The sequence below is a fragment of the Carettochelys insculpta genome, chromosome 3, assembly GCF_033958435.1.
Source record: "Carettochelys insculpta isolate YL-2023 chromosome 3, ASM3395843v1, whole genome shotgun sequence".
Lineage (NCBI taxonomy): Eukaryota > Metazoa > Chordata > Testudines > Carettochelyidae > Carettochelys > Carettochelys insculpta.
The window spans coordinates 76,556,713-76,582,855 of NC_134139.1; the positions used below are offsets into that span (position 1 = coordinate 76,556,713).

Sequence of the window (26,143 nt, forward strand, 5' to 3'; positions counted from 1 at the left end):
GAAATGAACCTACATTTTTGTTAATGGAAAAATTTCCCCAGGCTTCAAAAGACCACCTGACACTCTTGCTCGGTGGCGATGCCAAGGGAGACAAGAACATTAAACCACAGCTGGTTTGTGATAGTGAGAACCCTTGTGCCATGAAAAGTTACATGATGAGTACAAAGAAAAGTGAGATCTTTCCCCAGGGAAATATATGTACACACAACCTTCATTTTCTGGAAAATGTATAAGCAGCTGTGAAACTTCAAATAATACAACTAAATACCTATAATTATTCAAGGAGTATTATCCATTTTTTATTTTATGAACACTAGTACTCAGACCAGATATTCCTCAGTCTTTCTGCTGTCCAACTGAAACTTTCTAATATAAACTTAAGTGTGATGCAGATACCATTACACCAGAAGACATCATGTTGTTTAAAGAAACTATGTCAAATCAAATTTGGATCGAGATTTAAATTGTTTTAAAATATTTTCTTGGTACTTCAGACCAATTAAAATATTTTCTGGATTTTTTGTAACTTCTAATTGAAACAGTAGGTTTTTGAAAGAAATAAATACTCCCTATCAGTCCTCTACTTTAGCTGCTTCATTGATAACCTGAAAGTGAAATCTGCCTATAAAAAGGATATCTAATTTCACTGATATTATTTCCTAGGTGAGTGAAATACTGAAAATTAAATGGAGTAGTACTGGATTTTAAACTATGTGGGTTTTAATAATCCAAGCTGCTATCAGTAATATTATTAAGGAAGCTTAAAATATGAGTTTTCAGTTGACAGTGTCCCTTCTAAAATTATAATTACTGAATTTATCGAAAAAGAGCACAGAGTGATTCCTAAGCTTCACAGCTCTTTTCTTGTCTGCCATAATTAGTTTGATGTGCAATTATCTAATCTAATCTTTCTGGTGCTCTGATTTTATATATTCCTAATTTCATTCTATGCTTCAATTTGCTTCTTAATTTTTAAGAAGAAAGCTTTGTCATCGAATGTCCTAATACATTAAATGTAAACCACCTATGGCTTAAAAGAGCAAATCTTCATGTGGGATGGGTTTAGTGTCACTCGTGGCTTATCTAAATGTATTAGCTGGATGAGCCCTGCTAGAGAACCTTTCCAGCAGCAATGGAAGCAGCGGAGGGAGACAGCAAGGAGAACCATGCAGAAGAGGAGTAGGAATGGGAGGGAGATGCTGTTGTAAACTCTATGGGGCAAGAGCAGCGTGTCTTGTCAAGTGGCAGCAGGAGGACAACAGCAGCGTGAACAGGGAATCTGTGTATATCTCGATCCAAGATTTCTATCTTTTTTTTGCTAGCATGGACTAGCTGCTGGTTGCCCACTGAGTGTGGCGGTTGTTCAGGGCAGGCTGGTGGCTGGAAGGTTGCCAGCTGCAAGAGCCATTTCCCAGCTGTTGGTGGGCAAATTTCTGCATTAGTACAACAAACCGATATAATTCAGAAATTCACCAAAAGAAGTGGGTCTGTCCCAACAAAGCTCATCACCTAATAAATTAGATTGTTAGTCCTTAAAGTGCTATAGGACTGCTTTTTTGTTTTTTGAAAAAGCAGGGAAGTCAGAGTTACAGTTTCCAAGGGGCTTTTGCTTAATTTGGTCCTTAGGCCTCAGTTCAGCGTGGTGCTTAAGAATGTGCCTAACTTTAAGGCTGTGAGTAATGCAATGATGTCAGAAAGATCGAGGCTGAATTAGGATCTTAACTAACTTAACTAAGAAATGTGGGTTATTTTCTTATATGTCACATTTTTCTTGGCTGTGTTGTTCCTTTGCTTTTCCCCGTTTTTTTTAAAAAGTGGCTTTTAACTGAGATATTTTAGTTAGATCAATTTACCTGGCCTCTTGCTCGGCTCCTATGACCCAGTTGCTACCGTCTGAAGCACTGACTACAGGATCTTTCCATTTACAGTAAAATCTGAGTTTTCTGACCTAGTCGGGACCGACTGATGGTTGAATAACTGAAAATGGCGGATACTCAGGGGGAGGGAAAAGTGTGGGTGGGCATGGGGGTGAAAGAGGGGTTGCCGGCTTCTGGTCCCCTTCTACCGGGTGGGTGGGTGGCTGCCTGGGGCAGGCGGATGGCTGCTGTGGGGCTACCTGCCTGGACAGTAGCTGCTGCTGACGTGGGACATACAGCCCCATCCGGCATGGGGCGGGCACCTGCTGGCTGCCCATTGAGTGCGGGGAGTTGTTCAGGGCAGGCTGGTGGCTGGAGGGTTGCCAGCTGCCAGAAGCCATTTCCCAGCTGCTGCTGGGCTGTGGGGAGGTTATCTGACCCCCAGATATCCAACATTCTGTTTTATCCCATACCACCCTGGGTGGCGTTTATTAAAAATATACCTTTAGTCAGGTTGTTTTTAGTATTTAGTCACAGCCTTTGCAGTCTCCTCTTCTCATACACTCTGAAAAGGAAAGATCAGTCCAGGACTCATTAAAAAATCATTTACTTAATCTAGGAACTCTTGATTTTTTTTAAAATTACAGTAAGCTCTTTCATAGCCAGCAACCTCAGGACTGTGAGGTTGCCGGATATTCAAAAATGCCTCTTAATAGAGAGGCAGCTGCAGGATCCCGGGCAGGGGACCCTACCAGTCCTGTAGTTGGGAGCTGGCTGGGGCAAGTAGCCCCACTGACAGCTCCAGCCCTGCGGAGCCGGCTGGTGTGCCAGATTCAGAGGAACTCCTGCAGTTCTGGGGCTGGGAGACCTCCATTGGAGTTGGGCGGGGGGGCTGTGCCAGCCCATGGGGCTCTGCCAGCTACCTAGTGGGGAGGGGGGAGGTTCTGCTGGCAGCCCTGGGTCTGCCAGCACACAGGGCTATGCCAGTGGCCCTGGGCTCTGCTGGCATGTGGAGCTCTGCCTGCGCGTGAGGCAATGCTGTCAGACCTGGGCTGTGTTAGGGTGTGGGGCTCTGCTCATGGCTCTGGGGCACAGGAGAACTCTGCCGGACCCAAGCACGTGGGAACGCCACCAGGGAGCAGAACTCTGTTGGGGCTAGGGAAACCCTGGTGGTCCCAGGTCTGAGAGCTGGCAGCTCCAGCCACAGGACCCAGACAGGTTAACCCTGGCAGCCCTGGGGCCAGGAGAACTCTGGAGCTGGCAGGGGATGAAGCACCACTGGCAGCTTCAGCCCCAGACTTGGCCAGATTGGGAGCTCTGGCAGCCCAGGGGCTTAGAGCTGGCAGCTCCAGGCCCGGGTTGGGGTTAGCCCCGGCCTGGAGAAGCTGAGGGCAGAGCTGGGGTTGGCACCGGTTATTTGAGAGTTCTGGTTTACCGAATGCCCAATAAGAAGGAGTTTAGTGTATGTGGGTCCCATTCTTAATGAAGTATCTTGCAATCTCCGACCTTCCACTTTTTGAGGTGTGCACTCTCCACCTCTCCCGTTCATCATTGCTCATTATCTCTGTGGCCACAAGTACGACTGCTTACAATGGAAAAATAATATTATGAAAATATTTGATGTTCTTTCAATTGTAATTCAGCAGGACAACACTAGATAAAGAGAAGAACCTGCACCATTTGGCTACCAGAAGATCACTGTACCACATTTTGAAGATCTCTCACTTTAACCTACCAAAATATTGGCATTGTCTGTCCATGCATTTATTGACTAGTATAAACATGCTTTAAGCAAGGTATCTATTAAATTATGTATTTTCTTCTAATGCGGATTTCTGTCGTGATCTCACCTCTGATAACTTCAGAAATATGTCTGGATAAGTAATGGAATATGGGCCAGAATGAGCTGTGTTATTACTTAGACTGCTTTTTTGGCCAAATTTTTCAGTGCCATAAAAAGTCATGGAAGACTAACGAGATTTATAACATAGATTTTCAAATGTCGCATGGTTACAAAAAAATATTTAGCGTTGCGCAGTTGTTAAGCTGAATTTATGCTTGTTCCATTGTGCAGTAGTACTTCATGCTGAGCAAAAAATACAGTAAAATATTAATCTCTTTTGGTGATCAACAGAGGGTGCTCTGTACCTTTCATATTAATTGTGCATATTTTACATATCTGTCAAATATATCTTAGTTATTAATTTACAATTCAAAATTTAGTGTAATTATACCTTTGTTGATATTAATGGTGCCGTTTACAGTAGATCTTGATAGCCTTAATTTGATTCTGCTAACTAATGTATTTTCTGTTCATCGTATTACATCATGATGTTCAGCTTTATGTTAAAATTATTCAGTAATTAGGAAGTGTTTGCTCCTATTTATACATTACAGAGCCCTGCTTTAGGTTTATAAAAACACAAACAAAACGGTAGAATTTTTTGTTGGTGTTCATTGTTAGTGTGATAATGATGTGTCATCAGCCCTGGTGTACATCTCTGAGTAGAAGTAATTCTTTAAAAATGGAACTGTTTAGTATCAGAAAGGGGACATTACATGTGAATCTGACAATGATCAAAGCCATGTGGGACATAGAGAGAAAGAAGGCTGAGATGATGGGGGTTGGTGGCAGCTTGCAGTGGAAGAAGGATAAGATGTACAGAGCAAGAGAGAGACTAAGTGAGATTTTATTTTTAAAATCCCTATTAATGTTGTCCCGAGATGTAAATACATGCGCACGCAGAAGTAACGTTCCATGTGCAGTGCCTGTTTTTGAATAGCTGCTTTCCCCCCTGCCTTCCCAGCTTAACACACTCCACCCCATGGCCTTAACTGCCCTGCTCAGTTTCCACAGTTCCTGACTTTCTCACTGCTGGCCTCCTGGTTGTTAACAACCTCTGGAGTGAGTTGCTTCTGCCAGACACAGCTGGCGGGTGGAGCTGTGGATTCTGCTGCTAAGTGGAAATAGAAAATTGCCTGTTGCCTCACTAGGCTTTCAAAGTTGTTTTTGGTCTAATCGGGGAGAATTTCTTCTTTCAGGGAAGATAGGGGAAGTGTCAAGAGTCTACGGTGGATAGATTTGATTGGTACAGAAGACAAGGGGTTCTGACTGAAGGCTTGTAGTGTATGAGAGTAGTATCATCAAGCCAGGCCCTTTCTTACTGGATGTGGGGTAAAAGAAAACAGACAAGAATTAAGAATGAACCATAATTCACTTTGCTTTTGCACAGCAGTGGCTATGGGAGTGGGCGGACACTTCTAAAGTGATGAACTATGTATATGTAGCACGCAACGCTTCACTTTCTCTTTTTTTGTATCTTACTGGACAGCCACTGATCCGTTGACTTTCCCCTTTGTCTGGTGTATGCTGAAGGGAGTTTATGTGGAAGGTCTGACTTTCTAAAGCCAAAAGGATGGTCCAGTGGTTAGGGGACCAGCTTGGAACTTAGATTACCTGTGTTTACTTCCTTGTTCTGCTGCAGACTTTTTGTGTTCCTCTGTGCAAGTCACTAAGGGTACAGTGAGGGAGGGTGACCATCTGTCCTGTTTTTACCAGGAGAGTCTCTTATTTAAGCTGTCTCACAGGCATCCTGACTTTTTAAGAAAATGGACAAATTGTCCCGTATTTTGCGGGGCTCTTGGTCCCTTACACCCAGTGTTTTGGGTGACAGCCTCCACTGCCAGGGAGCCTTGCTGCAGGGCAGCTGCCCAATTCCTGGCACCTTTGTCTTGGGGCGGCAGCCCCCACTGCCATGCAGCTCCTCCGCAAGGCAGCTTCCCTGTTCCCCAGCATCCTGCTCCTTGGGGCAGCAGCTCCTGCTACAGGGGAGCGCCTCTGTGGGACTTCCTTATTCCCTGGCACCCCACAGCAGCAGCACCTGCTGCCAGTGAGCTTTGCAACAGGGCGGCTGCCTGATGCCCCAAGCCTAGGGGAGGCAGCTCCCACTGCCAGGGAGCCCCTTCATGGGGTGGATGCCTTGTTCTTTGGCATCCCACGCCCTGGGGATGAAGCTCCCACTGCAAGGCATTTCCTGCATAGGATGGCTGGCCCCTGAGCCAGGGGCCCCTGCCAAGAGGCAGCTGTCACATTTCCTGGTCATCCAAGCTGGGAGGCTGTAAGGCACCTATTCTTGGCACTCCCCCTTTCCACCAGGAGGTTGTGGAGCCCCCGTCCCTGGTGCCTCACTGTGGGGCAGAAGCCCCCCCTTGCTGAGGTGCCCTGACATGTGACAGCAGCCCCCCAATCCCTGGTGGCTGGTGTCCCATATTTGCCATAGGACAATGTGACTACCCTGCACTGAGGTTTCTATTTCGGGATACACTTGTATCCCGAAATAGAAACCCTGCAGCCAAACACTGCACTTGAAATAGCCAAACAATATGCTCATTGTGAGATGGATAGCGGGAAGTTCAGAAAAGGAACTTATTTCAAACTTTGATGCCATGTATCTGGTGCCAAGTTTGAAATGTCACCTTGAAATAACATGTTATTTCGAGATAAGGCTGTAGTGTAGCCCTCGCCTAAGTCTTTGTGTGTGTCAGCTGGTCATCTGTAACAAAGGTGTTAAACAATGTGAGGCCCTTAGATCCTATTGTAATGGTGGTGGCCACATAAATACTATACCCAGAGCTGATGAAGGCTAGGAAATACTGAGATTAGAAGGGGAGGTAGTTGTGGAAAACCTAGTTGTGAAAGCAAAAGTGAGCAGCTATCTCAAAAGAATCCCACCCAAGAGTAACATATAAATGATAGATTCTCAGCAAGAATTTTATTTAAATAAAATCATGTTGCAGTAATGGGATTGGTTTTGCAATCCAGTGTAATTATTAGTTGTAGTATTACTATACAGTGTATTGACAAACTCAAAGAAGATTTTGTTGTTTAAGTGCTAAATGTACAGAATCAAGAGGAAAGAAATAGAGGAAGACCAGCCTTGGGTACTTGCATTCTGATATCTTAATTACATACATATTTGAACAAGAAGGGAGTTTTCACGACATTTAAAATTATGGGCTGACGGACACACATCCTTAGAGGGATTTAGGGCTGATTTTAAAGAAAAGACATATAATTTCTCTTGTAGAATCTAAAGTAAATTTTAGTGCTCCTGAAATGTGAAAGATTGACATCTTTGGAAACTGGTGTCTGTTGTCCACATAAAAAGTGTTGGAGCACAAGACAACAGAGTCACACAGCATGTCTTCAGTCCATTGTGGATGAAGCACTTCTGGGGCTGAATGAGTTAAATCTCTGCCCTTTCACCCTTGAAATCTTGGCTGAAACTATCAGAGAAAGAGGTGTGAAGGAGAGTATAACCTTTTTAAGGGACAGTTGGGGGTAGGGGTGGGGCATTGGTTCACAACCAAAGCAAGCTGTGAGCAATCAAAGCATCCTGCTTTGCCCTTGGGGTGGTCTGTTTAAATAGGAACAGAGAACTAAGCAAGAGCAAGGTGGCTCCTGGATTTCATCCTGACTTTTCGGCTGTAAGATCCTGGCTATTTCTTAAGGCGTTGTAAATGTCTTCAGAAGTTCCTTTTACAATAGTGGCATTTCTCTGAAAAAGAACACTTGCCACAGGGGACTGGATTGGGGATAACAAACAGTCATCAAAAGCCAACAACTCTTGGTCACTAGAGGCCAGGGCTAGATTTTATCGGATGAGGAGGAAATTTCCGTGTCCCATTATGGATCCCAGGAGCCATCCAAATCATCTGTTTTAAATTGCATTGACTAGATGCTTTCTGAAACCATTTCATTTCTTTTCACTCCTGTGCACAGTGAAACGCAGTTCAGTTCTTCTACGACTACCTCTTCAGAGAGTCAGGAGCCATCTTCGGGAGATCATGCTGCAAATGCACTCCAGCAGCAGCTCTTACTGATGGTGGCCCGAAGAGCCCTCTCAGAAACACCCCGGGTACATTGTTTCTCAGTTCCTAACATTTTAACGATTCATGTCATATACATGTGTTGTAGACCTGCCACCTAGTCTGGAGGCAATCATGTTAACCATTTTTATTAATTTATATCCTATTGCTGTGCTCAGGGAGTTTGTTTGGCTATATTTTGAGTATGTTACTGTACAAGGAGCCCTCCTGGCTTAAAAATAATAAGGAATAACTCTGTTATTAAAGGTAGCAGAGATGGGTCCATTAGGAGCATTTTTGAGCTTTTTTTTTTTTTTTTTTTTTATAACAGAGACAAATTTTCCAATTGTATTATAGTATTTAGGGATTACTGTGAGTCTAAATCTGTTCTGTATTTGCATTAGGCTCATGCTAGCTGTATGAGGAGACTGCCAACATGTAAACAGTCATTCCCTTATCCTAAAAAATTGAAAGCCAGAGGATACAGCTGTTTGGATTTTATATGCATTGCCAAATTTTAATAGTTTGACGCATCTACTTTGCAGATTAGTGTGTGTATGTAGGTCTAAAATGAAAAATCTGTCTTTGCCTTTCTGAGATGGAAAGGAGAATTTTTAAGGTCTCATCTTAGGTCCTGAATATCATGTGTAGGGTAGCAGGGCATTCTCCCCTCCCCATCCCCCCCACCCCCCAAAAAACAAACAAAACAAAACACGTGCTGACGTTGGAATTGTCCGGCACTTGTCAAAAGCAGGCCCTTAATGCTCAGTTTGATTTAGACTATGGTATAGCATATTTTTATAATAGTTGTGTGTTTGGAGTCTCTTTCTCCAACTGTCTTCCAGAATGTGGAGACCCCCATCATCCCAGGCTTCACATCTTCCCCGCGTTTTGCTGTGGCCATTTCAAGTCTGATGTTAATAAACCTAAAATGTCAGTCAATTATTTATCTTGACTGAGATTTTTAACAGGAAGTAAAAATTGACAGGAAAATATCTATTGTTACTATTTAACAGTATTTTTTGTCAATGCATATTATGAATGCATATAAAATGATCATTTAGATTTGTATATAGATTTCTGCAGAAAAATTTCAGAAGACTTTACAAGTGTTTATTAACCCCCCTCAAACTACCTGCGAACCTGAGAATTATCATCAGCCTTATCCTGTGCTTTTTTCGTGCTGGTACTCCCTGGTGCTGTATATGGGCACCTCGGCAGCCCCAGATGCGGGATTGGCTGGGTGGGGGCTGGGAGAAGCCGGTTGAGTACCGGCTTCTTTTTTATTAACAAAAAAGCACTACCCTCATCTATAGGAAATCTAAGGTGTTGAGAGACTGGGTCTTGCCCAAGATCACGCTCAAAATCTGGGACTAGAACCTATGTTTTTATGACTTCCCTTCTTGTGATTTTAAGTGAAATCTTAACCCTTCTGAAATCATTGGGAGTTTTGTCATTGACTTGGATAGGGCCAGGTACAAATTTCTTGGTCAAGGTGTGGTCAAGATCCAGACTCTGCAGAATATAATTAAAAAATTCACAATAATGATGATGATAAAAAGATTTTTAGGTCCATTCAGATGTGTCTGGAAGTCCGAATTTGGCCCTCAATCACGGTAGTGACCATCCTAGGCAAGAATTTCACTCAGAGTTTCAGTCATCCATATTCATTAGCTGATTATATGATCATTTAGTTTGTAGGAAGCTGGAGTACCTTGTAGTTTGTAGCTACCTTGTAGTAGCTGACAGTGCATTAACTGTCTGGGTGGACCTTGCAGATGTGCACTCACAGCTCATGTTAAATTGGGGTAAATCAAAGCACACTAACAAACTGTTAGTGCATGTTTGCAGGGTCCATCCACGTGGACAATTCGTACGCAGCATACTAATGGAGGGTAGAGTCACTCCCCGCTTTGCTGTGAACTCAATGTTCATTTAGCGAAGCCCTAAGGGATTTTTGTTTCATTTTGTGGATGAGTGAATGGAGACACAGATAGATTTAGTGTGGCCTCATGCTGGTCGCAGCCTGTCAGTGACAGAGCACTGGCAACACAGAAGTCCTGAGCTAGGCTAGAGCTCTGCAAACCTTTAGGCACATGTTCAACTTCATGCATATACAGAATTCCAGTGAAGTTTGCTTAAACTTATACTGAAGTGTTTGGAAAATCAGGGCCCCTGTGCCCTGTTTAGATTTTTAAACAATTCCTTTGCTACCAGTGTCGTTTTTCTACTCCTTTGCAAGTCATAATACTCAATTAGAAGAGTGGTGGTAGTGAATTTAAGGTGAATGTTTTTAAAAATAAAAAAGGAAAAAAAGCACAAAAATTAATTACTAGTTCTTTTTGGGGGCAGATGTTGTAGAACAAGGAGATCAAATACAGAAAATACTCTGAGGTGTGGTAGGTATTATCAACTAAATTATTAAATATACATATTTCATTTTTGGCTTTTTAAAATCTTTTATAGTACATTGAGTAAAATATCTAAATTGTAACTTAAAATGTAGAAACTGCATATTTGAATTCATATTTTGCTTAAAAATTACTGTGCCAGAAGAAACAAAGCCAATAAACAGTGGCTTTGTCTCGACTAGCCTCCAACTTCGAAGGGGGCTTGGTAATTAGGGTGTTGGGAGATTACTAATGAAGTGCTGAGGTACATATGCAGCACTTCGTTAGGCTAAATTTCTCCCCACCGCAACAACTTTGAATTTTGAGGAGTAAAGGGACTTGGAAGTAGTATGGGCACTTCGAAGTACCCATGGCTGACCTGCAGCTACACGCAAGCCAGCACTTCAAAGTTGCCGCGAGGGAGATTTAGCCTAATGAAGCGTTGCATACGCACCACAGCACTTCATTAGTAATCTCCCGTCGCCCTAATTACTATGCCCCCTTTGAAGTTGGGGACTAGTTTAGACACAGCCACTATGTCTTAAATCATAGTTTGTCACTTGGAATTATTGATCACAGGGATTCTCAGTCAGAGGCAAGGATCTTGTCCCATGAGGTGTGGTCGTGGTTTGTGCCGTAGTTGCTCTGAAGTATGGGTGAAGCCAGAAAACCACAGACAAGATGAGTCACAGGGATTACAGAGACAGTTTGTCACTGTGTTAATAGTGTTTTTCATGATTAGCATAACTTCTCGTCATCTGTAAGAAATTAGATTAATATGTTTTGTTCCTTATGGTTGAAATAATATGGAGAAAAATAATTTTCATCAATATTTGCTTATAAAGAAATTAGAATGAAACATTGACATGTACTTTAGTGGTCACAGTTGTGTCAGTATCAAACTTCGTATGGTTTCTTTTTAAAGCATCTGAGTCAAGACTTTGAAGACTCCTCATGCTCTTCAGTACAGCGAAAATTTAACAAGCAGTTTTACAAATTCATTATTTTTCCTGGCAAGTGGATTAAAGTCTGGTATGATCGGCTTGCCTTGTTGGCCTTGTTGGATCGGTAAGATTTCTTCATACTGTCTAATACGGAATATAAAAAGTGGCATGAATTTCTTCTCACAGGTAAAATGCAAACTATTAAAAAACAAGTGAAGGGTGGGATTCATTTTAAATAAATATCTGTTCAGTGTTAAGTGTGTGAAAATGTTTCTGTGCTCCAGGCCTCAGAGTTCAGAGCAGACTTTTTCGGTCCATGACCCTTCTATCTGAGGAGAGAGACCTGGTTTTATGTGGGTGCCCAGTTTGTGTGCTAGTCCCGAGTTTGATGCTGAACTGTTAGGACTGCTGCTTCTGGCATCACTGTTAGAAACTTAGTGTTGTGTGTGAATCAGGAAGAGAGAAGACCAGAGGAAAAGGTGCCAGATTTTTGTCACAAAAATACTTCTGAATTTTAAGAAGAAAATGCAGGAGGGAATCCTCTCGGTAATGCTCACAATTATTTGATGAGAGGCAATTCTCTTTCTTTCTGTGGCACCTCTTCTTTTCTTTCCTCCATGTCAGTTGCAATCAGCTGCTTTGGCAGCGCTCTTTTCAGTTAACCCTACTCCCTTTATAATCTGCTAGATTATTACCAACCCAAAACAAGTAAGCCTATATAGCCAGTGACTGCAGGCTAGCCTGTCATGAGGTTGATCTCTGCGTGGGTGTATGCCCTATGTACATATTAATATGATATCTGCTGCAGAAATTTTAGACGACAGCTTTAGTGTGCTACAGAAATCATGGTATCTAGTCAGAGAAGTTATGTCCAGCATGTACGCTGCTGTGTAAGCGGTGCCCTGTCTAAACACCTTGAGTGCATGGAAAAATATCCACAAACACTCTTTTTGTTATGGATGGAATATTTAAATTGCTTTTCTCTGCACACCTGTTCTAATAAATGTATATGAAAAGTATTTGAAAGATTTAACATGTTTCAGTACTACACGTAAGAAAAAAATTTACATCTTTTCTATCTCTGTGTGGTTAAGGTTTCATTTTAAAGAATAATTTTACAATGACAACAGTATAGCTTATCACCTTTTGGCCACGCACTATCCTTTGTCCTTAGCCTTTTGAGTAAATAAGTGCTGTTTGTTCCTTTTATAAAGTATTCTATAAAGAGACCTACAGGTAAATGCACACTAAAGTTTGCACGTTACTTGGTGGAATTCTATACAGAAAGTTGGATGATCTTAATGGTTTCTGCTAGCCTTAAAATCTGTTCATCTATAGAATAAAATACACAGGTTTGAATACGAGGTTTAGGTATCCTAATCATAAGTGCAACCAAACTGTTAGGGTAAGGTATTATCAAGGCTTTTTTTGTGGCTGCATGTACTGGTACTGAGTCCTGGCACATCTTCAGTGATGTTCCCCCCCAGCTGGAGACCCCACAGCTGGAGCTGCCAGCGGGGCTTGGTGTCCCAGCCAGCTCCTACCCGCTGGGCTGCCAGAACCCCTGTTTGCCCTGCAGCAGAGCAGGGCTGGGAGCTGGAGCCCCTGCTGGCCCCACAGCAGCACGGGGCTGGGAGCTTGAGCCTCCGCCACCCTGCCAGCAGCCCCAGCTGTAGGAGCCCCACTTGGGAGTAGGGGTCCCAGCAGCCCCATGGTGAGCAGCCGATTGGGGCACGGAGCCCCACCGGCAGCTGTAGCCACGGAAACCCCAACACAGGGGAGAAGGGGACAGTGTGGGGAGCCAGCTGAGTACCGGCTCCTCTTTTTTACAAAAAAAAGGACTATTTGTTGGTAAGTTCATTAGTGGTTGGTGTAGAGTGGTGGGGGGAGATCTCAAATGGTGTCGTGTCGTAACTCAGCATTGGCAACTTACATCAGCTGAAGTTACTAGTAGTTACCAGGATACTTTTGTCTCTCTGAAAGCTCTTATATTTATGTACCAAAAACCTACTGATCTCTGTTACTCTTATATTTATGTTAATCCTGTAGGACTGAAGATATCAAGGAGAATGTGTTGGCTGTTCTCCTAGTAGTTCTTGTCTCACTTCTTGGGTTTCTAACTCTGACCCAAGGCTTTTGTAAAGACATTTGGGTCCTTCTCTTCTGTCTCATCATGGCCAGTTGCCAATATTCCCTTCTAAAAGTAAGAAATAATTATATTTGCTATCCACAGAAATCTCTGAAATTTTTGGGAATACAAAAACCTGTAAATAAACTTTGTTCCTGGTTTTTTTTTGTTGTGTTTTTAGAGCGTTCAGCCTGACCCTGCCTCACCCATACACGTAAGTCTCAGCAAGCAGAGCAATATGCTATTTATCTTATCACTTTTGTACTAAGAGGGAATCAGTTGATAGTACTGTGACCCTGCATAGGGTCATCATGAGGCACTGCCTTACCACTGCCTGCCTTTAGTGCGCAGCAGACTCATCTGTGTCTGTTCTAGTCAAACTCGCTGTAATCAACAATGTCGGACAACGCATGCACTGTGTTCCAGATGTCTGCAGACCTCACTCCCTCTCTTCAGGCTAGTAACAGGCACGCAAAGGGTGGTGAACAGAAATAACTGGATCCTGGGCAAGATGAGGGGAGAGGCAGCTCTGGGCCCTTGGAAGGAGCGTGGCTTTAAGCAGAAGAGGTGAGGTTGGGAACTATCCTTCCCCCAGTTAGCTGCCCAGTGCATGTCTCCCAGGGCTCCAGTCACTACTGTTGCTGCTGTAGTGGTAGTAGCCAGGAGCCTCGGACCATTTAAATCACCAGGCCCCAAGGGCAGCTGCCTCCCTTGGCCTCCTTGTCAGCAGGTTTCAGTGCACCTCAACCCCTGAGTCCTTGGAGCATTCCACCCCTTATCCATTAGCCACTCACAAAGTCACTAGGTGTGCTGTCCTCGGATGGACAGCAGCCATGCAAGCTGGGCTGTGTAGCTAGGGTGAGGTGAGCAGGGGTAGAAAAATGGGCTGTAGAAATGCCAGGAAAAAACAAAACAAAACAAAACAGGAGGGACACAAACATGTCTGTTCAGCCTGGGCACTAAAATATCCAGTTACAGCTTTACACAGAGGCTGAATTTTCACCTCAGGAGCAACACTTGCTTAGTACTGCAGCTCTGAAATATATTTGTAGTAGTGAAAATACAATTTATTAACAAGGAACAGATGGTCAAAGTCTCAAGTTTTAAGGATAATGGGCACAGAAGAGTTACATCGAAAACAAAACAAAACAATTAACACTCTTCTTAGATTCTAAACTTCACAGACCAAGCGTTGTCTGCAAAGTTTGTCATCCAAAGCAATATTTCATGATTGCGAAAGGAGCTGTCCCATAAGAATGAACCCTTTCTCTGTTGACATTGAGGGGTTCTTAGTGTCACAAAAGTGAAACATTAAAATAAGTAGCTCTTGTAAGTGTTGCTGGTTGCTTATCAAGAACACTGCTGTTTGTGGCTTCGGTACGATATTTATTCATGATTGATCATTTGAAATGATCATTACTTTTGGGTACTGTGTATACTAAAATGTAACAAACAAATGTGTCCAAATTACACTATTCAGAAACTCAGTGACATGACATCTGACCAACATTTCCTCTGTTTTCCTTTTACCACTGCTGGCTTTTAAAACAGCAGCAGTTGCAGGCTCATTCCTCAGTCTTCAGTCAATAGGGATTTCAATTTCATCTGCGAAACAGAGCATTGATTTTTAATCTGCTATTGTTGATGTTTTCCTCAAAGTCATTAAGAAAAATAGTTAATTGACTGATCAAATAGCACATGCTTCCTTGTTAAAGTAATCTGTATCTGTAATTGTATGTATATTAATATTCATGCTTCCTTCATGAAGTAACACAACTGGGAGAAGTATAATTGAGGTATCAGCAATGGATTGTTATAATTGTCACTACTAATCTGTGTATTAGATTAAATTGAGAAGAGATATGTGGGATTTGCCTTATGGTGGGAAACTAGCTAACCTGTTATTGGCTACGTCTACACTAGCCCCAAACTTCGAAATGGCCATGCAAATGGCCATTTTGAAGTTTACTAATGAAGCGCTGAAAAGCATATTCAGCGCTTCATTAGCATGCGGGCCGCTGCGACACTTCGAAATTGATGCGCCTCGCCGCCGTGCGGCTCGTCCCAACGGGGCTCCTTTTCGAAAGGACCCCGCCTACTTCGAAGTCCCCTTATTCCCATGAGCTGATGGGAGTAAGGGCACTTAGAAGTAGGCGGGGTCCTTTCGAAAAGGAGCCCTGTCGGGACGAGCCGCGCGGCGGCGAGGCGCATCAATTTCGAAGTGCCGTGGCTGCCCGCATGCTAATGAAGCGCTGAATATGTATTTCAGCGCTTCATTAGTAAACTTCGAAATGGCCATTTGCGTGCCTATTTCGAAGTTTGGGGCTAGTGTAGACACGGCCATTCTGAGTTATATCTGGAAGTACTCTCTCCGTAGCAGAAGTACTAGTACATTAGAAATACTGATTCCATGTTCCAAAGGCCTTGGTTTGCTAGCGCTGGATTGTCCTAACTAGGAATATCTCTTCCAGGAATACAATGTACACCAGGGAAATGGATCCAGTGCATCTGTTGCTCCCAGGCTAGTAAAAGAAATGAAGGGGAGTATTGGATACTGTGAGCAGTTGGCACCTGGGACTGGGTGGCTTAGTGGCTAGGCCCCCTGGCCAGGGCCTGTTGTGTGGGTCTTCTACCCCACCTGAGAGTCTGTGGCTTAAGTTTGGGGTATGGCCCTGAGAATCTAGTTCCTCCTTTGGCAGGAGAGGGGTTTCCTGCAGGGGGTGGGGGGGCTTGCTTCCCAATCCCCTCAGTACCTGGGGGGGAGGGTCCTGGGGTGCGCCCTCCAGCAGCCAACCAGGTGGCATCTCTGGCTTGGGGCCTGCTGCCTCAGAGCCAGCTCCTGCCTCTTGGCTGGTCAGCCCCAAACTGGCCTGGCTTCCTTCCTTTTATACCCCCCCAGGCCTGACACTGGCTGCAGGTGAACCGGGGTGGGGCTGATTGGGCCAACAGGCCTTGTTTAACCCCTGCCGTGCCTGACCTCCCTCTCACACTCTTACAGATACATTGCATTATGTTCTTACAATTGGCTATCAGTCAGCAAACTGTTAGTAAAAGCAACCCAATACTGGATATGTGGAATGGGGATGTGTGTGTAGAAGGTTAATTTTCTTACCTAGAAGCATAATGTAATGTAATGTAAGAAAAATCACAAATTAGATACCTGTTGGAGGAGGACTGAACTTTTTCACCACGTCGGAATGTGTGTATACTCACTCTCAGGAATGGATCCTATCCTGCAATTGTTTGGGCTTGGACTCCATCTTCTGGGAAGTCTGCAGCTAGCTAAAAGGGGAGTTGCTCTCTGCAAGCTGCTGTTGGAAGTGGTATGGAGAGGGCTAGAACTAGAGATCAGCTCTGTATCCTGGACTCTGTATCCCTTTGACAGTGAGTTTTAGCCTCGGTCATTTTAAAAACTGGAAATATAAATTTGCCTTGTGTAATGGAGTGGGGGGAGTGCATGTGTGAGTCAGGCTGGATGTCCGAGGCAAGCAGCAGCTCCCAGTGGCTAAGGATGACCCTGGGGCTACAACTGGCAGGTAACACCTCTGCCTGAACAAAGAGCAGGGAGGAGCTGAGCGGGGTTTTGAATCGGGGGCGGCAGTTAGAGGCTAGGGAAAGGGAGAGCTGGAAGGCAGCCAGCCTGAGGAGGGGGAAAGCTACACCCCAGAGGGGCACCCCTCGGGGTCTTCTCCCCAGGACAGGTTGGAAGGACTGTCTCTGGCTGCTGTGCTGTCACTTCTGTGAGAAACTGGGCTTCTGTTGTCTAATAAACCTTCTGTTGTACCTGCTGAGTGAGAGTCACTCCTGCCAGCGGACGGGGTGCAGTGCAGGGGGACCCCTGAACCCCATCACACTGGTGTCAGGAGTGGGATGCACTGCACCCACAGATGAGCTCCCAGCAGTGGCTGACTGAGCGCAAGAGAAGGAAGGAGTCTCACCAGAGCCAGAGGGGGAACAGAGTCATTCCTGCAGCTGCTGCTGGTGAGTGGATACCCCGGGAGATAGCGGGGAGATGGATTATACCCGACTCCTGAAGGCAGAGCTAGCGGGGCTGTGCAGAGAGAGGGGCCTGACCATGGGGAAGGCGACCAAGGCTCAGCTGATTGCCCAGCTGGAAGAGAATGACCGATCTGGGGGGGCAGAGCCTGTCCCGGCAGAAAGTGGCTGGTCAGCCTCGGGAAGCGTTTTGGATTCTCCGACAGGAGCAGGGGCTCGACGCCGTCAGACAGACGCGGTGCCCGCCAGGTCGCGCTCAGCTAGCAGTGGTCCATCGCAGGCAGAGTCCCCCACCGCAGAGCTGCGACGGCTGGAACTCGAGGTGAAATTAAAGGAACACGAGCGCCAGGAATGGCAGAGGGAACACGAGCACCAGGAACGGGAAAGAGAGCGTGAGCACGAGCGCCAGCTACAAGAGAGACAGCGGGAGGAGAAAGAACGAGAACGGAAGGAGAGAGAGCGAGAGCGGGAGCATGAGCGAACCATGGCAGAGGCGAGACGCCAAGAGGCCCCAGCTGCGGTAAGCAGGGAGAGCGCCAGACGGATCGGGGTGGCCAGTCACTTGGAGACGCGTGTGCTGGCCCAGTGTCAGGACCCAGGGGACATGGACGAGTTCCTTACCGCCTTTGAGCGAGCCTGTGAGTTGCATGAGGTTCCCCCAGATGAGTGGCTCCGGCACCTCACCCCCTTGCTGGGCCAGAAGGCCGCAGCGGTGCTCAGCCAGCTGGTGGGGCTGCAGCCTGGGGACTATGAACGGTTCAAACAGGCCCTGCTGCATAAGTTCGGGCTGACCCCGGAGTTGTACAAAAAGAAGTTCCAGGAGGCGCAGAAGAGGCCAGAGGAAACCCATGTAGATACAACCGCCCGCCTGAAGCAATACTACCAGAAGTGGGCGTTCGGAATGGGAGTCCAGTCTGTAGAGGACCTGATTGAGCTGGCAGTCGTGGAGCGATTCTACGAGATGTGCGCACCTGACCTGAGGGTGTGGCTCGTGGACCGGAAGCCGGGGGACTCACACGATGCAGGGAAACTGGCAGATGACTTCACAAACAGCCGGGCCAGGTTTGAAAGTGAGCCCCACAAAGAGAGGGAGTCCCGGAGAGAGAGGGAGTCCCGGAGGGAGAGGGAGTCCCGGAGAGACCGAGAATCTCAGAGAGACCGGTCCCTGACTGTACGACAGAGGGGACCACCTCTTGGGCAGGCCCAGGAAAGAGGGGCCAGCCACCCACCCCCCAGAGAGCCAAACAGAGCCTGGACAGAGCAGCTGGCCCGAGGGACACAACAAGACCCAGGCTGTTATCGCTGTGGGCGAAAGGGGCATAGAGCAGCCCAGTGCCCCAGGCTCCCAGACAGGTTGAGCAGGCAGGGGGGTCATGGAGTCAACTGGGTGGGGTCCCAGAAACCAGAGGGGCTGGCGGCCAAGGCGGGTGGTGCTGACAATGGGCACTCGGATTGGGCCGAGTCCGCCCCACAGACCAGCTCCTCAGGGGGACCAAATGCTCAGAGGTCAGTTTACAGAGTGGGGGCGGCACTACCTCTGTGGAGCAAGTGTCTCAAACACCTCGAAGTAGATGGGAAAGAGGTCACGGGGTTCTGGGACACAGGCGCTGACGTGACGCTGGCCCGACCCAGGGTGGTGGCACCGGGCTGCATGATACCCAATTCCCACCTGACGATAACAGGAATTGATGGGACCCCTTTCAAGGTGCCCATGGCGAGGGTGCACCTGAAATGGGGGAAGAAGGAAGGCCCCAAGGAGGTGGGCATGCACAGCCATTTGCTGGCGGATGTACTGATGGGAGCTGACCTGGAGAACTGGCAAGGTGAACGCCCTCGTGCCCTGGTCCTGACCCGTAGCCAAAGAAAACGAGGGGTGCGCTCCCCAGATTCAGGGGTACAGGCCCAGCCAAAGTCACAGGAGCCACAGGGGCCAACCCTGAGAGAAAGGGGGCCCCCAAAAACCAGATCTCACAGGCCAGGGGTGCTGGAGCCAGGCAGGGATGGGGGAGTAGCATCCACCCCTGCCCCAGCGGAAGAATTCCAGGCAGAGCAGCAGAGAGACCCCTCCTTGCAGAAGCTGAGGGAACTGGCCAGTCTCAGCCCAGCTCCACAGCTGGGGGAGGGCTGTAGGGAGAGATTCCTGTGGGAAAAAGGATTCCTGTACCGGGAGTGGGCTCCCAGATGCAAAGCGGAGCCATGGAAGGTCCAGAGGCAACTGGTGGTCCCCCAAAAGTACCGGCGCAGGTTGCTGTACCTAGCCCATGATGTCCTGCTCGCCGGACACCAGGGGATCCACCGCACCAGGAGAAGGTTGTTACAGAACTTTTTTTGGCCAGGGATCTTTGCAGCTGTCCGTCTGTATTGCCTGTCCTGCGATCCCTGCCAGAGGGTGGGGAAGGCCCGGGACAAGGGGAAAGCTGCCCTGAGGCCACTGCCCATCATAGAGGAGCCTTTCCAGAAAGTGGCTATAGACATAGTGGGCCCCTTCAGCAAGGCAACGCGTTCGGGGAAGAAATATATTTTGGTAGTGGTAGATTTTGCCACGTGATACCCAGAAGCTGTGGCCTTGACCTCTATCGACGCTGACACCGTGGCGGATGCACTGCTGTCCATTTTCAGCAGAGTGGGGTTCCCCAAGGAGGTCCTCACAGATCAGGGGTCCAACTTCATGTCGGCCCTACTGCAAAGCTTGTGGGACAAGTGTGGGGTCCGGCACACCTGGGCCACAGCCTACCACCCGCAGACCAATGGGCTGGTGGAGAGGTTCAATGGGACTCTGAAGCAGATGCTGAGAACCTTCATGAATCAATACCCCCATGACCGGGACAAGTACTTACCCCACCTGCTGTTTGCATACAGGGAGGTGCCCCAGGAATCCACGGGGTTCTCCCCGTTTGAGCTGCTGTACGGAAGGAGGGTACGGGGACCCTTGGACTTGCTCAGAGAAGAGTGGGAGGGGACGGCCTCTCCTGAAGGGGAGTCAGTGGTACAGTATGTACTGACCTTCCGGGAAAAACTCACCGAGCTCATGGGCCTGGCCAGGGAGAACCTCTCCATGGCCCAAAGGAAGCAAAAGGTCTGGTATGACCGTAACGCCAGGGCCCGAGCCTATGCCACCGGGGATCAAGTGATGGTCCTTGTACCTGTGCGGCAGAACAAGCTGCAAGCGGCCTGGGATGGGCCCTTCAAGGTTGTCAAACAGCTAAATGATGTGAATTATGTGGTGGAACTGTCGAACCGGGCCCACAGCCACCGGGTCTATCATGTGAACATGATGAAACCTTATTGGGACAGACAGAACTTGGTGCTGGCCGTGTGCAGACACTGGGAGGGGCAGGGGGATGATCCCTTGGTGGATTTACTCACAAGGACTGGACCCGGCTCCTTGCTGGAGTCTATTCCCCTCTCAGACCAGCTGACCCCTGCCCAGCAGACGGAGATCAAGGAGGTGCTGCATTCGCATCAACAGCTGTTCTCGGACAGACCCGGATGCACTGACCTGGCTGTCCACCGAATAGAGACAGGCACCCACACCCCTATCAAGTGTGTGCTGTTCAGAGCCACAGGGAGGACGGCTCAGGACATAGAGGGGGAGGTTGAAGACATGCTGGCTCTGGGGGTGATCCAACCCTTGTCCAGCCCCTGGGCCTCGCCTGTGGTGTTAGTCCCTAAAAAAGATGGGTCTGTTCGGTTTTGTGTGGACTATCGCAAGCTTAACGCCATCACTGTATCGGACGCCTACCCCATGCCCAGGCCTGATGACCTTTTAGACAAGCTGGGGGGAGCCTCTTACCTCACCACCATAGACCTCACCACGGGGTACTGGCAAGTGCCATTAGACGAAGATGCCCGGCTCAAGTCGGCTTTCATCACCCCTGTGGGGCTCTACGAGTTCCTGGTCCTGCCCTTTGGCCTCAAGGGGGCACCCGCTACCTTCCAGCGTCTGGTGGACCAGCTACTGAAAGGGATGGAGAGCTTTGCCCTGGCTTACATGGACGACATTTGCATCTTCAGCCAGACGTGGGAGGACCATGTGTCCCAGGTCAAGCAGGTGCTGGACCGACTCCAGAAGGCTGGTCTGACTATCAAGGCAGGGAAGTGCAAGGCGGGAATGGCTGAGGTGACCTACCTGGGCCACAAGGTGGGCAGCGGCTGCTTAAAGCCAGAGCCAGCTAAAGTGGAGGCTGTCAGAGATTGGCCCACACCTCAGACTAAGAAGCAGGTCCAGGCCTTCATTGGGATGGCGGGGTACTACCGGAGGTTTGTGCCCCACTTTAGCTCCATCGCAGCCCCCCTCACGGAGCTATGTAAAAAGGGAAAGCCTGACAAGGTGGTCTGGACCGAGCAGTGCCAAGAGGCCCTCTGCGCGCTGAAGGAGGCTCTGGTCAGGGCCCCAGTGCTGGCAAATCCAGACTTCAACAAGCCCTTCCTGGTGTTCACCGATGCCTCAGACGTGGGGCTGGGGGCGGTGCTAATGCAAGTGAATGACAAAGGGGAGAAACACCCCATTGTGTACCTGAGTAAGAAGCTGCTGCCCCGGGAGCAGAACTACGCAGCCATAGAGAAGGAATGTCTGGCCATGGTGTGGGCACTGGGGAAGCTGCAGCCGTACCTGTTTGGACAGCATTTCACCGTGTACACCGATCACTCACCCCTGACCTGGCTGCATCACATGAAAGGGGCCAATGCCAAGCTCCTGCGGTGGAGTCTGCTCCTGCAGGACTACGACATGGAGGTGGTCCACGTCAAGGGGAACAACAACACCATAGCCGATGCCCTGTCACGCAGGGAGGGCCCGAACTTCCCCAGGTCACTGGCTAAGTGACCCCGCTCAGTTCGGTCTGGAAGAGGGGAGAGATGTAATGGAGTGGGGGGAGTGAATGTGTGAGTCAGGCTGGATGTCCGAGGCAAGCAGCAGCTCCCAGTGGCTAAGGATGACCCTGGGGCTACAACTGGCAGGTAACACCTCTGCCTGAACAAAGAGCAGGGAGGAGCTGAGCAGGGTTTTGAATCGGGGGCGGCAGTTAGAGGCTAGGAAAAGGGAGAGCTGGAAGGCAGCCAGCCTGAGGAGGGGGAAAGCTATACCCCAGAGGGGCACCCCTCGGGGTCTTCTCCCCAGGACAGGTTGGAAGGACTGTCTCTGGCTGCTGTACTGTCGCTTCTGTAAGAAACTGGGCATCTGTTGCCTAATAAACCTTCTGTTGTACCTGCTGAGTGAGAGTCACTCCTGCCAGCGGACGGGGTGCAGTGCAGGGGGACCCCTGAACCCCATCACACCTTGAAATCCAGGTTCTTTGCAGTTTACCATTGTAAGTTTGACCAATCTGAATCTTCATGGATTCTTAGTTTCCTTTCCTGCCTCAGTCATTCCTATAAAATTATGGAATTGCTCTGCTATTTCACATCTGGAAGTGATTCATGCCTCCTGAAAACTGGGTAGTGTTGATACACTCTAGTTTACGATGCCATATATTGCAGTGTATATTATTTCTAGTGACACAAAAATATTCATACCCCAGTAAAGAGCTAATTTTCTCAGTGCCAAGAATGGGCCATATTTGTCTGTTGAACTAACTCGTTTTGCTACCCAATAATGTGAACAATAGTCAAATCACCTGCACATGCAAACATTAATGATGTGCAAATTTGTTAAAAGACGGACGGTAACTAGCATAATCAAAACTTCATTATAATCACATCATAGCTTAAATTATTTGTAGCAAAGACAAAATAACTAATGAAGTTTAATTGAGGCATATTTTTATACAATACCATGGCTAGAATTTTACAGTCTCAGTAAAAATGTTTTTGTAAGACCATCCATCATATTATGTTCTACATGCCATGCAGCATTACAAAAATGTGATAATATACCTGATTCCCTCCCCCCGCACAAGCCTTGTCTTAATAAGTTTTTTTTTTAATGTGTCTTGCAGCAGAGACTTTGAAAAATATTTTTCAGTATCTTTTCACTCAACATTTTGAACATGAAAGGCGTATTTAGCATAAATTAAGCTAGAGAAGACTTAATCCATATTGCATTATGCATTATAGTCACTGAAAAGTTATTAGATTTTATGAGATTTATTAACAAAGCCTTGCTAGAATCAGCGAGGATCATTAAAATAAGACAAAAAGTGTGCTTGAAAGGATACCATACTGTACTACTTCATAATTCACACAACTGCATTAAAATTAAAGTAGATAAGATTGCTTGATACTAATGTGAGGATGCAGAACAGCAGGGAGATTAAAGAATGCTCTGTGTTATAGACCTGAATGACAATGCAGCTAAAACTTTCTGCATTAAAACACAGCTGGGGAGCCTTGGGATAATCTAGGTGTTTTTCGGGTTCTTCTTGTTCTTGGATTCTCTCATGCCTTTGATCTTCTCTAACTGCTGGCAATCTCCAAACATTCACCCCAGTCCCCTTCAGGTAAACCTTGCAGTAGTCCATCATGGCTTTGTCATCTCAAGACTAGACTACTGTAACAGAATCCATTTAGGACTGTCCTTGAAGACAGTCCAGAGTAATAAGACATTTTTAACAGGGTAATTAACCATTTGGAACAAGAAGTGTGGTGATTCCTCTATCTCTGATAATTTTTAAATCGAAACTGGATTCTTTTTCCTAAAAGAAGTGGCACTAGATATCATTTTTGGGACGTTCTATCGAACAGGCTTTATAGGCTGTCAGATTAGATGTTCGTAATAATAACCACTAGCCTTAGAACTTATTCATCTAGTCAGTAGGCCTAGAATGACTGTGCCTATTGTGGAGTGCATCACTACAACCCTATAAGGCACCTAGTGCTCAGATCTCTACGGTGATTTCCTGTGTGAGATTCAAGGTAAGGTGCTGCTGACTATCTTAAAAGCCCTGTCTGGTCCAGGACCAGCTTTTGTGGTAGATATCACAGAAGGCTGGATAGGGCAAGAAACAGTTCAATGAAATCATCTGGGATCCTACTTGTGTGGACTCAGGGGTCTCAGCAGAGTGGTGTCAGATACCAAGGTGATAGGTATACTTACAATAAGTGCATATATTTTTGGCTTCTGCCTTTTGAAATTTTTTCCATCTAGTTGTCTGCCAGAGCCTGTGTGGTTAGTGAGCTTTAGAGTACAATGTACAGCTCATGTAATGTGATTAATGTTCAGTTTCTGTGTTTGGTGTTTAATGTTATGTTTTCAGTAGTTTTGTTTTGCTTTGCTTTGTTTTAGCTTGAAATGTTGTTTGATTTTAGTACTTAGTTGCCAAATTCTCACTACTGAGGGTTCTCGTGCTGCTTTCTGAGAGATGGTAGGGCCTGATTTTCTATCACCCAGCACTTTGACTGGTCATTTACTCCAGTGGAAAATATGTGAAAATGCTGCTGTTTGATTTGGTAGCATTTTATGCTTACTCCGAATTGGTTTAATGATTGCATAAAATACAGGGTGCAAAAGGGTCAGCTTAGACAAGTAACCCCCACCCAACACCTGCTTAGACATTTTTGTATATCTGACTAGGCACCTTTCTGCAATCTTTACATGCCAACTTTTATAAATATGGCTGTCGTTCACAAGTCCCTTGATATTTCTTGCTGTTCTTCCATAGACACCAGTGGTTCCCAAACTGGGATACACTGCCAGAGGCTGGGTGGGTGGAAGCGTAAGGAGGGTTCGGGGGTATGAGGCCATGAGAAAAAATATTTAATGTCAAATCCAGCTGAAATACTCAATATTTAGCTGCATTTAATCATCAGTTCTATAAACACCATCATAATTGTTAAGCCACTCCAAATGTTAAAAAAATTAGAGCAGTTAGATTTCAACATTTGTTGGCATTATTCATCACCAAATAAAGACCACTGTGCAGCATCCCTGTGTGTCCTTAAAAGAAGAAAGAGAATTATTTTTAACAAAGGCACAGCTGAAGTGTGTAAAGCTAACTTCTTTATATGCTAGGTATTTTCACCAATGCCAAAATTCTCTGCCTTTCAAATTCTTTCTTGGAAAATCATTCACATCCTCTTCAAGGCATGTGTTCTGCTCAGTCTGCTGATATTCATTGTCAGGATAGTGTCTGTTGTTTGTTATTTCTTCTAGCAGAAGGTAAATTCTAATTTTTAAAATTTTAAATGATGATTATAGGCCTGTAATTGTTTTCTCTGTCTGTCTTTGTGTGTGTCATACTTTCCAATCCTTTATAACTGTTTTAATTAAACATGGATATTCATGAAGTTTGGCACCTAAGTTTATGTCCCCAAAAATTACTATTAATTCTTTTTTATATATTGGTCTTCTTAATTGCAGAATTTTACAGCAATTTTTAATGGTATTTTATTCAGTTTTTGTGAGTTGAGAGGCTGAAATTTATCTGATATATTGAAGGCCCAAAGATAGTTTTTCATTATTTGAAGAAATGTTTGTGACAAAGAAAAGGAAGTATGATGAAGAGTTTATCAAGCTGGGCTTCACCATCACTGAAGAAAATGGGAGTGACCAACTTCAGTGCGATGTATGCCATGAAACATAGCCATGGAGCAACATTTGAAGACAAGGCACTGAAGGACAAGCCAAAAGAGTTTTTTGCTGTCAAACTTCAGTGCCTGAAATGCATGAAGCTGGATGCTACTGGAGTTGTTCATCAGGAGATAGCCAAATCAGTGGAAGCATCTTATGGGCTGTTACTTCTCAGTGCCAAAGCAAAGGAAGCTCACACGGTTGGAGTGACACTTGTGAAACCGATTGTTGAGTGCTGTGAATATTGCGCTTGGTGCAAAAAGCCAGAAAAAGATATAAAAAATTTCACTCTCTGATTACACAGTAAAGTGGTGCATTGATGAACTTGCACAGGACAAGAAGACAGGTTTTGGAAAAAAATAAAAACATTAGGATTTTCACAATTTAGTGCAATGCTGTCAGTTGCTCATCTATTTTTGATTTGTGGATGATGGAGCTGTGAAAGAAGTGCTTTT

General features: G+C 46.1%; 1 protein-coding gene across 2 annotated transcripts in view; it reads left to right on the plus strand.

Moving 5' to 3' along the window:
* The window catches only part of PCNX2 (pecanex 2), a 258,263-nt gene that overhangs the window by 59,812 nt on the left and 172,308 nt on the right, over positions 1-26,143 (plus strand). For both annotated transcript variants that reach the window (XM_074988652.1, XM_074988650.1), the window contains exons 9-12: positions 7,639-7,774; positions 11,040-11,182; positions 13,108-13,261; positions 13,368-13,400. In XM_074988652.1, the coding sequence (XP_074844753.1) occupies positions 7,639-7,774; positions 11,040-11,182; positions 13,108-13,261; positions 13,368-13,400 (466 nt within the window). The remainder of the gene's footprint in view (positions 1-7,638; positions 7,775-11,039; positions 11,183-13,107; positions 13,262-13,367; positions 13,401-26,143) is intronic.